This window comes from Ictalurus furcatus, chromosome 10 (genome assembly GCF_023375685.1).
Source record: "Ictalurus furcatus strain D&B chromosome 10, Billie_1.0, whole genome shotgun sequence".
In the NCBI taxonomy this organism is placed as follows: domain Eukaryota; kingdom Metazoa; phylum Chordata; class Actinopteri; order Siluriformes; family Ictaluridae; genus Ictalurus; species Ictalurus furcatus.
Window position 1 is genome coordinate 8298733 of NC_071264.1, and position 15083 is coordinate 8313815.

The 15083-nt window shown below is 41.4% G+C and overlaps 1 protein-coding gene across 2 annotated transcripts in view; it reads right to left on the bottom strand.

The window, feature by feature from the left end:
* Positions 1 to 3466: 3466 nt before the first annotated feature.
* The window catches only part of diaph3 (diaphanous-related formin 3), a 376752-nt gene continuing 365135 nt past the window's right edge, over positions 3467 to 15083 (bottom strand). The window contains exons 27-28 of one of the 2 annotated variants that reach the window (XR_008386878.1): positions 6033 to 9573; positions 3467 to 4168 (exon numbers count right to left, since the gene is read on the bottom strand). Coding sequence is in view for 1 of the 2 variants with exons in the window: in XM_053634162.1 (XP_053490137.1) it covers positions 9308 to 9573 (266 nt within the window). In the remaining variant the exon portion in view is untranslated. Of the gene's footprint in view, positions 4169 to 5879; positions 9574 to 15083 lie in introns of those variants that run through there. The other variant, XM_053634162.1, reaches the window with a different exon arrangement.

Below are 15083 nucleotides of genomic sequence, written 5' to 3' on the forward strand. Positions count from 1 at the left end.
CCCAAGCAGAAGGAGAAAGCAGAGAGTGTTAACATACAGCTGTCTAGTAGAGTATACCTTGTTTCCTGACCTTCCTGAGCCCAGTGTGAGTAGTAATGATAGCGCGAATACATAAGCACATCGCATTAATGGAAGCAGATGTTGTCCAATGCCGTCCTTGTACTATCGTATTGAAGAAGAGCAGTGTGTGTGTGGGCATCATGTTCATCACTGCAGAGGGAAACACACACTGGGCTACATTAACAGAACTATCTGGGAACGAGGAGCCCTCTGTATTGCCTAGAAAGAAAAATGAACGATGATGCTGACATGTCCTGACACCCAGCCTGATACGGACACAGAGGCTTGAAACACAGTGTCTGCCGTATCTGCGATAGTACTATAAATTTAAGCGTGCAAAATCTACCAACAGAGAAGTAAAAATTAGAACAACACGACTAAAGCACGTATTTGTAACGCTTGAGTAGTATTATGTATGACTGTATAATTACATACTGAGTTTGGTTAAATAATAAATTAAAAAAAAAACACAACACTTGATGCGAGTATGACATTTAGCTGTCGGACTTTGAGTGACATTCTGAAAAACAAGGTCTCCTGCAGGCTGGTTCCATCAGCCACTGCACAAATGGGCCAAATTAGCTCTGCATGGAGCCTGCTTCAGCAATCAGTGCCTAAGTGTGGGCCTCCTACTGACCCCAGCTCAAAAAGCAGCAAGAAATATACAAGAGGAAAGACATCCTCGGTGGAAATAAATCCAGGATAGCAAAAAGAGTTACGATGTACATGGATAAAAGATTTTTTTAAAAATCTGTTACCATGAATAATTAAGTGTGGAGAAGATGAACCGATATCCAAAAGGCATAAAGTTAAATACGACAGAATCAGATTAGTGTAATATTTTTGTTTTGGACAATTTTAGAGTAAAAAAAAAAAAAAAAAATGGAAAGGAGCAACATGAAAAATTCGGGCACCCCAAGAGATTTGAACTCAGATAATTTTTACCATGCTCTCAGACCTTAATTAGCTCGTAAGAGATTAGGCACAATCATCATAGGAAAGGCCTGTTGATGCAAATTTAGAAATGCTCTGACTCCTCAAACCTCGTCCCAACAGTCGCCAACCATGGGCTCCTCTAAGCAGCTGTCTAGCATTCTGAACATGAAAATAATCGATGTCCACACAGCAAGAGAAGGCTATAAGAAGATAGCAGAGCGTTGTCAGGTAGCCTCAGTTTGTAATGTAATTAAGAAATGGCAGTTAATAGGAATGGTGGAGGTCAAGTTGTGGTCTGGAAGAGTAAAAAAAAAAACCTTTGAAGATAACTGCTCGTAGGATTGCTAGAAAGGCAACTCAAAACCCTCATCTGATTGCAAAAGACCTTCAGGATGATATAGTAGACTCTGGATTGGTCATGCACTGTTCCAGTGTCAAATATGACCTTCATGGAAGAGTCATCAGATGAAAACCTTTCCTGTGTCCTCACCACAAAATTCAGCATCAGAAGCTTACAAATGACCATCTAAACAAGCCTGATGCATTCTGGAAACAAGTCCTGAGTTAAAATAGAACTTTTTGGCCACAATGAGCAAAGGTTTGTTAAGCACAGGGGTGGATCGATCATGCTTTAGGCTTGTGTTGCAGTCAGTGGCATGGGGAACATTTCACTGGTAGAGGGAAGAAAGGATTCAATTATAAACCAGAAAATTCTGGATAATGATCCTAAACACACCTCAACATCCACAATGGACAACCTGAAGAGGTACAAGCTGAAAGTTTTGGCATGGCCCACACGTTCCCCGACCTAAACATCACAGAAAATCTGTGGATAGACCCAGAAAGAGCAGTGCATGCAAGACGGTCCAAGAATCCTACAGACCTAGAAGTCTTTTGCAAGGAAAAATGGGTAAAAATCCTCTGAAGAAGAACTGGAAGACTCTTAGCTGGCTGAAAAAAAGTGTTTACAAACTGTACAATTACAATTCTTTTCTGTTATTTTGAAACTGTAAAAGATGGTAATAAGAAAGTAATGTTGCTTAAAATAGTGAAGAAATCTTTAATGTTATGCCTTTTGGAAATCAAATCATCTTTTACCTGTTTAGCCATTAATAGTAACAGAAAATTTGACCGGGGTGCGCAAACTTTTGCATGGCTGTGTGTGTGTGTATGTACCTATGTATGTATACAGTATATATCCTCCACTAATATTGGCACCCTTGGTAAATATGAGCAAAGAACGCTGTGAAAAATTGTCTTTATTGTTTAACCTTTTGATCTTTTGTTAAAAATATTCACAAAATACTCTGCTCTCATGGAACAATTATTGGCACCCTTTTAGTCAATACTTTGTGCTACCTCTCTTTGCCAAGATAACAGCTCTGAGTCTTCTCCTATAATGCCTGATGAGGTTGGAGAATACATGGCAAGGGATCTGAGACCATTCCTCCATACAGAATCTCTCCAGATCAATCAAATTTCGAGGTCCACGCTGGTGGACTCTCCTCTTCAGTTCACCCCACAGGTTTTCTATGGGTTTCAACTCTGGGACTGGGATGGCCATGGCAGGACATTGATTTTGTGGGCAGTAAACCATTTTTGTGTTGATTTTGATGAATGTTTTGGATCACTGTCCTGCTGGAAGATCCAACCACGACCCAAACTTTTTTTGTAAGCTTTTTGGCAGAGGCAGTCAGGTTTTCATTTAATATCTGTCCATGTTTAATTAATGAGTCCATAATTCCATGTATCCTAACGAAATGTCCAGGTCCTCTGGCAGAAAAACAGCCCCAAAACATTAAAGAGCCATCACCATATTTAACCGTGGGCATGAGGTACTTTTCCATATGGCTACCTCTCTGTGTGCGCCAAAACCATCTCTGGTGTTTATTGCCAAAAAGCTCTATTTTGGTTTCATCTGGCCATAGAACCCGATCCCATTTGAAGTTCCAGTAATATCTGACAAACTGAAGACGCTCGAGTTTGTTTTTGGATGAGAGTAGAGGCTTTTTTCTTGAAACCCTTCCAAACAGCTTGTGGTGATGTAGGTGACTTCGGATTGTAGTTTTGGAGACTTTCTGACCCCAAGACACAACTAACTTCTGCAATTCTCCAGCTGTGATCCTTGGAGATTTTTTGGCCACTCGGACCATCCTCTTCACAGTACGTTGAGACGATATAAACACACGTCCAGTTCCAGGTTGATTCATAACATTTCCAGTTGAATTTCTTAATTATTGCCCTGATGGTGGAAATGGGCATTTTCAATGCTTGTGCTATTTTCTTATAGCCACTTCCCATTTTGTGAAACTCAATAACCTTTTGCCGCACATCACAGCTATATTCCTTGGTCTTACCCATTGTTATGAATGACTAAGGGAATTTGGCCTGTGTGTTACTTCATTTTTATACTCCTGTGAAACAGGAAGTCATAGTTTCACAGGAGTATAAAACAAAGATTTTTATATATTTTATATTATATATATAAACACAGGTTGCCTTTGTTGTATTTCATTTGAAGATCTAAAACTATTCAGTATGAGATGTACACAAAAACAGAAGAAATACTTTTTCACAGCGCTATATACACATATACACAAACAGTGTATGCGCTTTTGTAACCTTGTAACCAAGCAATTAAGCCTGGGTTAAGAGTTTGGGAAGGTGCTGTACCAGCATTCATGGCTTCATTTTACACTGCTTACACAGGCAAATATAAATAATCAGAGTGTAAATTACTTCCGAGTCCCACTAGCATCAAAGACATATTGTGGAGGGTGTGAAAGAGGTAGGGCTCTCTGTAGTTAGCCCACCACATTTCCCCTGGATTAATTAAATTGCAGCACACACCTTTAGAAAGCCGTTATGATTATTTATAATACAATAAACAGTCTGAAAATGGGGCCGTTTATTGTACAGTCTGAAAGTAGAGTCTTTCATCACTGTAGATGCCTCAACTATCCCTCACTCACTGTCACCCCCCCCATACAATCCTCTGGGGCATCAAACGAGTTTTCTGAATAAACAGTGGATCCTGATGAGTGACTAACTGAGTGAAATATTAATTCTCTTCTCTTTTCTTTTGCTCCGGGACACCAGTGGGCAGTGCTGCGTTCACGGTTGTGCAAAGAACTGGGTAAAAATATGCCACATCCATATGTATGTTGAGTGTCTGTGGAATAAAATAAAAAATAAATAAAAAACTGTTATCTCAGCTTCTTTGTTAATTCTTGCATGAGAGTCAAACAACATGAACGGTCATATTAGCTTGTCTCTGAAGCGTATATCTTTAAAGTCCCCATGAAATCAAAATGTAAGTTTTGTGGCTTTTAGTAGGAATATGTTAGCCTTCAGGTTATCGAGTGTGCTTCTAAAAAATTCACATTTAGATACAAGATATAATCATTCAAAATGTACAGTCTTTCTCTACCACCAATACAGAACAATTTTGATGACATCATTTTGTACTCTGCCTTTTCTGCCCAATCAAATGCTCTCTAGAATCTGAGGTGTCCCGCCCCCCCAACAGCTGTACGTTTCCTGGCTGTGAGGTAAGCTAAACGCTGTTGGATATTTAAAAACAGGGGAAAGGCCACTCGATATGTCTGGCCCAGACTCCCTGTTTCAGTGGAAATTACATCAACAGATCGAATAACACTGTGAGTTTCAAGGCACTTCATGGAGACTTTAAAAGAGCATTAAGTATTTACGCACCAACGTCTTGGCTGCCAAGGTGTAGCAGTACGACTCGATCACACCAACAAAATTCCTTCTCTACATTTTGGTTCCCCAATTGCAGTCCTGATCAGAGTCCAGCACAGTTTGGTGCTTGCTCTTGCATCTATATTAAATCCGGTAATTAACTTGCAAATTGAACAAGGTGCTGAATGAGCAAACATACTGGACTCAAGTCCTTATGGACTAAAATTTGGAAAAAGGAACCAAACTGACAGGCTATAAGCTACAGCTTAATGAGGCCTGAAAGAGAGAATCCTTTTTCTAAAAAAAAAAAAGTCCTTTCATCATTCAAAAGATGTCTCGGCCAATTTACATTACCAATCATATTTTCCCCTACTAATTCATATATGGACTGAAGTTGCCAAGTCTTGCTTGGGCAGTTTACACCATGATGGCATCATACTTTCTGGCTCCTGGCAGAGTATCAGTACATCTCTGCATTCATGCACATATACGAGTGGCCTTGGCAGCTAAGGCGTAGCGAGGGCTCAAAGAAATAGTCTTAAATCTTACATACTACACTTTACTTTTCTAGCAAAAGTATTTTTTTTTTCGGTTGCTTTGGTTGCCAAGACACTTGCACAAGTTATGCTGTAACATCACCAACCTTACAGGCTGGCAGAAAAGTTCTGTCTGTATATTTACACACACATGCTATTGGCTTTGTCTGCCAAGGCTTAGTGCCAACACCTCCCGTTTGTGGCTCTACATTCTAAACCAAACGGCATTGTTTAAACAAGCCTTATTTTCATTTTGGTATTTATGCACAGAAGTCATCCAATCTATCTATCCATTTTCTGTACCGCTTATCCTACACAGGGTTGCGAGGAAACCTACAGTCTATCCCAGGGGACATCGTGGCATGAGGAAGGAGTCACCCTGGACAGGGTGCCAACCCATCGCAGGGCACATGGAAACTCCACGTACACATGGCAGAGGAGGGAATCGAACCCCAAATCTATCTATCTATCTATCTATCTATATAGGCTGCCACTGTGTAATGACTTCTGAGGTGATCTTTTTTTTCTAAGGAATTTTCTTCTGCCCCTACATATTTACTAAACCAGCTATGGACAGCCTTCCACTGGAAAGCATCATGCAAAATGAAGATTGGGTTAAAGTGAGAACGTCTTATCTAACCCATTCTGTTCATGGACACTTCCTCCCATCGTGTAGATTCACAACACACTTAACTTAAAACACCACCTAGACATGGTCCAGCTGATGACAGACATGTATAGGATATATGGGATAGTTGAAATCTGCCAACATTTACCCAGAAACTGAATCCTACTCACTCAAACGTGGAGAAATATTCTGGAAACCTCAGACAGGAAGCTTTAAACTGTAGGTGTAGCATCTGGCGCCACTGGACCTCGGCTCACTGAGAATGTTCTTCAGGAAGTTTGCCCGGTGAGTGAATCTACTGAAGAAACTGCGAAGAGGAAAGTTACCAGCAGCTGCAAAGTACAAGTACAACTCATTCAGTGTGAATTTAGGGCTGTGTCCCAAGCCGCATTCAACACATTAATTAGAATGCATGAATAATGAACTTTATTGTGGACATTAACGTAACTGTCACGGTTACTCAACACCGAGTGAATGAGAAACACCTTCCTACTTTAATAAGAGCTTGTCTTCCAGCTAGTGAGCGAAGGTTAGCTGGCAAGCTTAATTCGTGATCCAGCACTACTTCTCTGTTATGATGCCTGCGGCTCTGTATGAAGCTGCATCTAACATTTCAGGGAGGGACTTTGGCTGTACTTTTTTGAGGCAGAGCAACATAGGATGCATCTGAGTTGGTGTATGATGGCGTACAGGATATATTTAAACACTCCCACCGATCTGAGCCAGCATTCTTAAACAGCATTTTAAGAATGGTGTTTTACAGTGTTTATTTCTCCTCTAACGCCTAATATTTTATTCATTAGTCTGGAGTTTGCTTAATCATTATTTCTATAAACAAACAGATTTATTTGCTTATTAAACATCTAAGCACTTAAGACTCGGTTGAATATTTTGCAGACTTCGCAGCCTTCCATTCTGAGAAGAGTGCGGCTTCACTTGGCTCTCAGCTGGTTATGGTTTTCCTGAAAAGACCTAATGGGTTAAGTCCTCCAATTGATATGTGGTTGCATGGGACCTTACTGCAGCTACTGACTCGGACACGTCTGAGACACGTTTGAGACAGAGATCAAGTAGTTATCCCTAAGAAAAAAGAATAACGTGGGTGAACTCCATGCATGATCAGTCAGTTCTCCATGTCTGTGCCATCAATCTGATTTCAGTCGTGTTTTCAAAGGGCTCAGTGAATCTTCTCTTAATGAACCGGCCCACAGTGAGGGTTCAGTGCCAGAAGACCAGGGTAGCACCCAGTTAAAGTTAGGCCACTGAGTTATATTAAGAACTCAGCAGCTTAGCTAAAGGCAAACCAACTGCTGATTTTGTAAAAGCAATAATAAAAAAAAAAAAATCACACGGGTGTTGATGTCACATGCCTACAACTCATAAAGAAGCTTCGTCTTTGCATCGTCACTGAACACACAATCTTGCATCATCTCGGGGTGCGCTTTGCACCAGCTACGCAATAGTTCACGGTATCACCGTCTAAATATGGCCCCAGTGATGTTTGTGTATGAGCTAGTGATGGATTTCTTGTCCCTGCATGTTCCACTATTGCTTTAGCATTGCCCCCTGCCAGTCTGGAGAGCATGAAATCAGTATACTTTCTACGAATCTCACTGTGGTTCAGTGTCAAAGTAGAAAACACCATTATCATTGGTCTCTTTAACGAACGAATGAACGAAAATAACCCGGAAGTCATGCATGGTGGTGTTTATGGTCTGACGCACAAGTCACACACTACAATTGAACAAATCCTTTCATTCTCATTTAAAAGTGCGAAAACAAGATGATGTCCACCGGCGCGCTGTTCCATTCACCACCTCGGAACGAACACACAGCCAAAACAGTGTTCTGTTTCTTTAATGGAAATGGTCCAACAAACCTACGCAATAAACTGCGGGACGTATAAAAGTTAGTAAATACATACAGGGCTTTTAATATATTTAAGGGAATATCCACATCATCGTTTTATCACAGGTGTCATGTTCAATTTGATAATACTGCATGAGATTATTATTAAATCAGGAAAAGACAAGATAACACTATGCTGACAAGAAAGAGAATTACAGGTCAATTAATTTGAAGATTCATTCGCTCTGAACAGAAGAAGAGACGGCACAACAAAACATTAAAGATTAAGAAAGATTTCCCTGTAGCTAATCTATTATGTAACCCTTTTAGCACGCACACACAACAATGAACAATGCATATTATATGTCTGTTTAATAAAAAGATGGTGTTAGGATTGAGCAAATACAAAAGTAGGAGCAGCTGCTGTCATATGGAATATGTAGAAATGATAACTGGATGCGTTCTCTTTAGGAGTGATGGCAATTGTCTGACCGTCACTGATCAGACTTGCATTACATTGGCCAATCAAAGGTGTGCATGCACTCATAAATACAGAAAAGAGTATATCATTCAGATAGCATCTGGCTAACCTGTAAGACTGCACCAGTAGCAGTTTGAAATGATGCAGCGGCTGGCTTTCTCACAGAAACCATGTGTTGGTCCTCACACTCTCAGGGTGTCTAGCTGCTATATGATAGGGGAGAAAACTAGGGAGTGTGCGGGAACTAGTGGGCAATTAACGTATTAGGAGAAAATGTAAAAAAGGGAAGGGAGGGAAAAAAGAAAGATTTAATTAAAAAACTCATCACTCAACATGACTTGCTCGCGGTTTTTCTAAAATTGCTTTCCGAGGTCTTGGTCCTGAGCAAGCGTCAAAGGATGATTATTTGGAATTGAACAGATTATTAAGAAAATGGCATATTTTAGCAGCAAAAGCAGCAGGTTTATGGTTTAATTTTATGCATTGAATCCTAAACCCAACTATATATTTGTAATTTATCTATAGTATGATGTGCTATCAATATATCATTACTATCTCTGAGCCCACCATCACTACATATTGGGATGAGCAATTCTAAAAGATAAAACAATTCCCAAATAAACTATATATTTTGAAAAGAAATTTAATGAGTTTGCATAGAATAAAAGGATATATCCAAAGTGCACACGTATTAAAGACGAGGTGCTGTAGCATTTAAATACCATTTTCTGCCTAAGACCTCGGAAAACATTTCGACAGCACTGTACCGCTGGGTTGTAGAGAATAACTTTCCTCTTACTTACGCACACAAACCTCTCTACAAATGCACGTCTCCTTTTATACATTTCGAGAAGTGTAAACTTTGTGTTGTTCTCAACCATTAACCATTCTTAAACAAAAACATCCTGAGTTGAACGATTTGGTCAATGGCAGCACTTCTATCAAAAACAACATGCCAGAGACATGTGAAAGGAAAGGCTAAGTGTCAAGACGTTTCTTCTGTTGTTTGTGTGCTCGTGCTCGTTTGTAGTCATTAGAGCAAAAGAGATGGTGGGCCACTTTGAATGTATACGGAAGAGAGAGGTTAAAGAGCATCGGGTGATAGAGGTGAGGTCATCACAGGGCGCGGAGCCGGGCTAGAAGAGCCTCCACGTCAGTCTCTCCGTTAGCTGAGCAGCTGGGGCGAGTTTGCTCCTTCTCACTCTCTCGTTCTCTCGCTCGCTCCTTCTCCTGCTCCCTCTCTGGGCGGTGGGCTGATCTCCGTGCCGCAGATGAATGGGCCTCGCTCTCATAATGAGCCTCCTTGGAAATGGGGGCTCGCGCAAGGCTGAAATTGATATTCTGCCGAGACCGTGACCTTTGCAGAGGTACCTTTGTGTTTTCTGCAGGATGGAGAAAGGCAGAAAAACAGATGGAGAGAGAGAGAGAGAGCAAGAGAGAGAGAGAGAGAGAGAGAAAGAGGGAGACAAAGAAAGGGTAAAAAATGAGTGCATTCTCATCAAAGTATTTATCCCTGTTAGCAGCTTTTAGAAAATTGGCTGTGAGAAGCCGGGGGAGTCATCAGACAAATGAGATGCAGCCCAAGGAAGAGAGAAGGTGTCAATCATCGAGCCACGCAAATGACACCTGTGGGACAACACTAACATAATTAAATCGAATATCCTTGTACAAGTAGAGGATTGCACCATCACCCATTCTCCTTCCTACAGGAAACCTCTCGCCTCACGTGGACAAAAAGCAGAAGATTAGTAGTCGTGTGATTTCTATTTAATAAATCTCTCGCTGTGGAAGAAGCGCACCCTGGCCTTCGTCTCTCACCCCGCTTGTCTTCTTCATGAGAGTATATTAGCTCAGCCCTCACGTGTGATCAGAAGTGCCAGCCCTCTGGACTCCTGTGCCACACGGATCATTAGCCAAAGATGTGCTTGATTGACTCGACCACCAGCATCTTAAAAAAAAAAAAAAAAAAAAAAAAAAAAGTCTTTCACTGCCTGTCGGTTCTCTCCACTCTCCTCATTCTCCCTCTTCCCATCTTAGAGAGCATTGAGAAACTGCCATCTCTTATGGATTACAGCCCTGAGCGGAGTGCATTTAAACTTTATCTGGCTTAAAGGGAAGAAAGAAACAAAAATGGAGATGTAGGCAGACAGATAGCAGGCGGAGAGCTTGGATGGTGAGAAATTCATATTAATGTGACCTCGCATCTGAACGGAGCAGAGGAGTAAAGTGTTTTTCATCCAGTGCTTTCCGGAGTACGAGGATGTGTTGTCAGATCGACGCCGGTTTCCAGCTCGGCCACATCACTCATCACACGGCTGAAGCTACTGTCTCAGATGCAGATTAAAAAAGTGACAGGGGCAAAGCTGGATGGGGTTGTGAAACATCACAGCTGCTTTGATAAATGACAAAAGGAAATGACAACACTACTAAACAATACTGAAGCACAATTTCCTGTACCGGAGTCTCACCACCACATAAATTGCCTGTATTTAATAGAGTTTTATAGAGCTGTTCCAATTCTGTCTGAGGAGGCTGTGAAGGTCAGACTCATCAGACCTCATAATTTTCCAAGCTGCTGTGACAGATATAGCAAATGTCCACAGACAGACGCTCAGCACGGCGTGAACTACAACTAACCCTTCACTCAAGCTCAAACTTTGCACAAGCAGGCCATCAACTACCTGTGACAGCTACATCACTTTATGATTGAATGGCATTTCAATTGCAAATGAAGCAGTGGGGAGTGTTCGAGAGTACTGTGAAGTCTGCACAGCTCGAAGATGAATGCTATGTGGGCTATACAGGGAGCTGTACTTGTGGAGCAGGATAATTAAGGCTGTATATGGAGCTGCAAGTCTGTGCTTCCATTCCTCTCTCATTACCAGTGTGTATGACTACATGCTCGTTTGTCACCGTGTAGCACTCGCTGCCCCATGCTTCAGGCCACACACTTCAGTTTACCCTTCTTATTTTCTCCCACTCGTTTCATTTGGAGCATTTAAACGTTATTTTGTTGCATTTTGTTTGACATTTGACTCTGATGATATGACCAGGCTCTGTTTGTGTGCGATGAGGATGATTTAATGAGTCTTTCTAAAAGCCGCCTGAAAACTGGATGATAAGACCGCATCAAGCCTGCATTTGGACAAGGATCTTGAGAGGAATGCTCATTGCTTGCCAATCAGAAGACACTGAGGAGGATTTAGTTAAAATGTGAGAATGGTTTCAGCCTGAGAGACAGTTTCACTGCTTTTCAGATCCTTGTATAATCCATTTGAAGCAATTCTTCACAAGATTTTGAGGACATTTCATCCCTCACAACAATTGCAAAACATTTCCCAATTTCAGGCTGGTTTTTAAATGATCATATTTTCAGATAAACCTGCGGTATGGGGTATGCATAACTCATTTTTAACCTTTTAACCCGGTCATATACACTCTGACTTTGAATTATAAACTACGACCTCAAAAATTTCAAAAAAGTTGGGACGCCGTGTGAAACGTAAATAAAAATAGAATGCAATGATTTGCTTTGCACTAGACTGTGGAGGGTGGCTGTGAGGATTTGTGCTCATTCAGCTACAAGAGCATTAGTGAGATCAGGCACTGATGTTGGGTGAGGAGGTCTGGGGTGCAGTCGGCGTTCAGTGGGGTTGAGGTCAGGGATCTGTGCAGGACACTCAAGTTCTTCCAGTCCAACTTTGGCAAACAATGTCTTCATGGAGCTCGCTTTGTGCACGGGGCATCGTCAGGCTGGAACAGGTTTAGGCCTTTTAGTTCCAGTAAAGGGAAATTGCAATGCTACATCAAAAAGACATTCTATTGTCTTCTGTGACATTTAATTGTGTGGTTTCAACTTTGTGTCAACAGTTTGAGGAAGGTCCACATATGGGTGTCATGGTCAGGTGTCACATAGCTTTGGTCATATAGTGCATCACAAGCACAAGACAATATTCTTTTCTGAGGGTCAGGAGCACTGGTTGAGACTGAGTCATGATTATATAAGAATGTGCGGTGTTTTGTTCTGGGCAAAGCTTGCACTGTGGTCACCATGATGACTGAAGGATGACTAAGGATAAAAAAAAAATTGCAAACATAAATTAAAAAAATAAAAATGACATTCTGTCTGACGGTCTCTCACATTTTCAACATCAGTTAGAATTTTATAAATCCTGTCATGTGGGTCAAGACTGATGTTAACCTGCACTGATTCACCTATCAATCACAGTGACCAAGGATACCATCCATCCTTCAAGCCATTCATGCTCATTCAGTCTCTTTGGGAGTGTTAAGATGGCAGTTCTCCCACACAGCATGTTTTGACATCATGGATGTCACACTTGCCTTTTATCAGTGCGTGTGACACTCAGCTCAGTGCTCACAGAATTTTGCTCACGTCCGGTGCCAGCTAGCCGACACTCATTTCTCTCTCCAAATAGAACAAGAGCGCAAAACAGATTTCTGACTTGTGAGATCATTTTCTCAATTTGCATTTGCACAGAGGCTCTAAAGAGAAGATGATTTTTCATCTCTTTTGCTCACACCGCCCTCCCCCCAAATCAAACGAAAGCAATTGAAATAGTTCAACACAACGAATGCTTCAAGTGTTTTCCCCAAATTCAACTGAAAATGCAACTTATAATGATTTTCTCCAGTTTCAAATTATTCAACCCCTGAATAGAATTCCTCACAACACCACAAATATGCAAAACAGGTGTTGTCTGAAGCACACCTGATACAACTAATCAAGGGCTTCATTAGTTGCACCAGGTGTGTTTGAGCTGGAACACATGAAATACCTGAACTGGCTAGGGGTAAAAAATTCATGAAATACCTGGACGGGGCAGAAAAAGGACGCTCTCAATGGCTGCAACCAGATTTCTGGGAAGGCAGGTTGTGAAAAACCCTCGAGTGACTGAAAAAGACCTGTAGCAAGACTTGGTGGCAACAGGCACTGAGGTTTCAGTGAGCACAGTAAGGCGCATACTAAACGCAGAAGGTTTCCATGCCAGAACTCCAAGACGTACACCACTACTGACCCAAAAGCACAAGAATAATCATATAAATAAGCCACAGAAGTTTTGGGATTCTGTTCTGTGCAGCGATGAAACACAACTGGAACTTTTCAGCATGATGGATCAGCGGTATGTCTGGAGGAAGAGGAATGAAGAAAGAACACTCTGTCCACAGTCCAGCATGGTGGAGGCTCGGTGATGCTCTGGGGCTGCTTTGCATCCTCCGGCACTGGAAACCTGCAGCGTGTGGAAGGCAAGATGGATTCATTGAAGTATCAGGAAATCCTAGGAGAAAATGTCGTGCCATCTGTGAGGAAGCTGAAGCTTGTGCGTCATTGAACCTTCCAACAGGACAATGATCCCAAGCATACCTCAAATTCCACCAAGGCTTGGTTGCAGAAGAAGTCCTGGAAGATTCTACAGGGCCGTCACAGTCACCTGACTTGAACCCCATAGAAAATCTCTGGTGGGATTTGAAGAAGACGGTTACAGCACACAAACCCAAGAATATTACTGAACTGGAGGCCATTGCTCATGAGGAACGGGATAAGATTCCTCAGGAATGCTGCCTGAAGATATGCATCTCGTATGCAGCAGGTCATAACAGCAAAAGGGCGCTCCACTAAGTACTAAAGATGATTGCCACGAAGGGGTTGAATAATTTAGAAACTGGAGAAGTCGTTATAAGTTGCATTTTCAGTTGAATTTGGGGAAACCACTTGGTTGTGTTGAACCATTTCAATCGCTTTTGTTTGATTTGTTCATCGCAAACAGCTGAAAGTCTGTACATTTTGACAATAAACCTGATTTGCAATGCGGTTTGAATAATTTTGATAATAATAATAATAATTATTATATCTACCATATAATGGAATGACTCGAGTACTTTTTTTAATCAGCAGAATCAAAAAGTGGGTGAAACGATGACAGCACAATCGCAGATAGCGAACCCATTGATTCATCAGTAAAAAAATGTGTTATTGGATCAGAAAAAAAAGGTTATACACACTACTCAGTTCTTAATATGTTAATCTAATTTCATTAGTGCTAAAAAATAAATAAATAAATAAAAAATCTATACATGGTCTAAAGCCAAAAATGGTGTTTAGACAGAAAAGAACAATAGCAAAACGGGGCAAAGTGTGTCTCAAGAGCCAGCAGTAAAGCAATGCAGGATGATGTAATGCTATCGCTTGATGACTAAATCTAGCTTAATGATCGGGCTCTCCTGCCGGACCTCTCATTTTCGCTCTCTGTGAAGTCTCAGCATACTCGTTTATCTACATTTGGGCAATAAAGAAAGAGGGGGGATGGCACAGGGTGACAAAGTTGGGGAGGATCAGAGCTAAATCTGTATGAGGGTGGATTGAACCTGAACCACCAGTCATAAATAATACCTTAATTGATGCCTAAAAATGAGTCAGGACAGTGTGTTTGAGTGCATGAGGGGAATCACTGAATTTGTGTGTGTGCACACGCACATGTCTAATACCCAGCACAAAAATAAAATGGTGAAAGAGGGAAAAATGACATTAATGATACAAAGTGGTGATAAATCTGGCAGAGAAGGAGGCATTAATGTCACGCAGAGGACTAGCAGAGCGATGGCCTGCACATTTTCCCCGCGTCCATGTGAGTTAAGCAGTAATTAAGCACATTATCACTGTCATAGCACATCCATGACTGCTCTTCTCCCCACACTACCTCACATAAAACACATATTTATGCTTCTCTACCGCTTGATAATTAAGGCTGGAACCCAATTAAGACAGAAATGAAAGTGTGAGTAGGTGAGGGGGTAGAGAGTGCTGAGGTTGGAGTGGTACTATTCTCCCAGGTGTGTGCGGGAGGAGCCCTAATACCTGCTGGGGTTATTG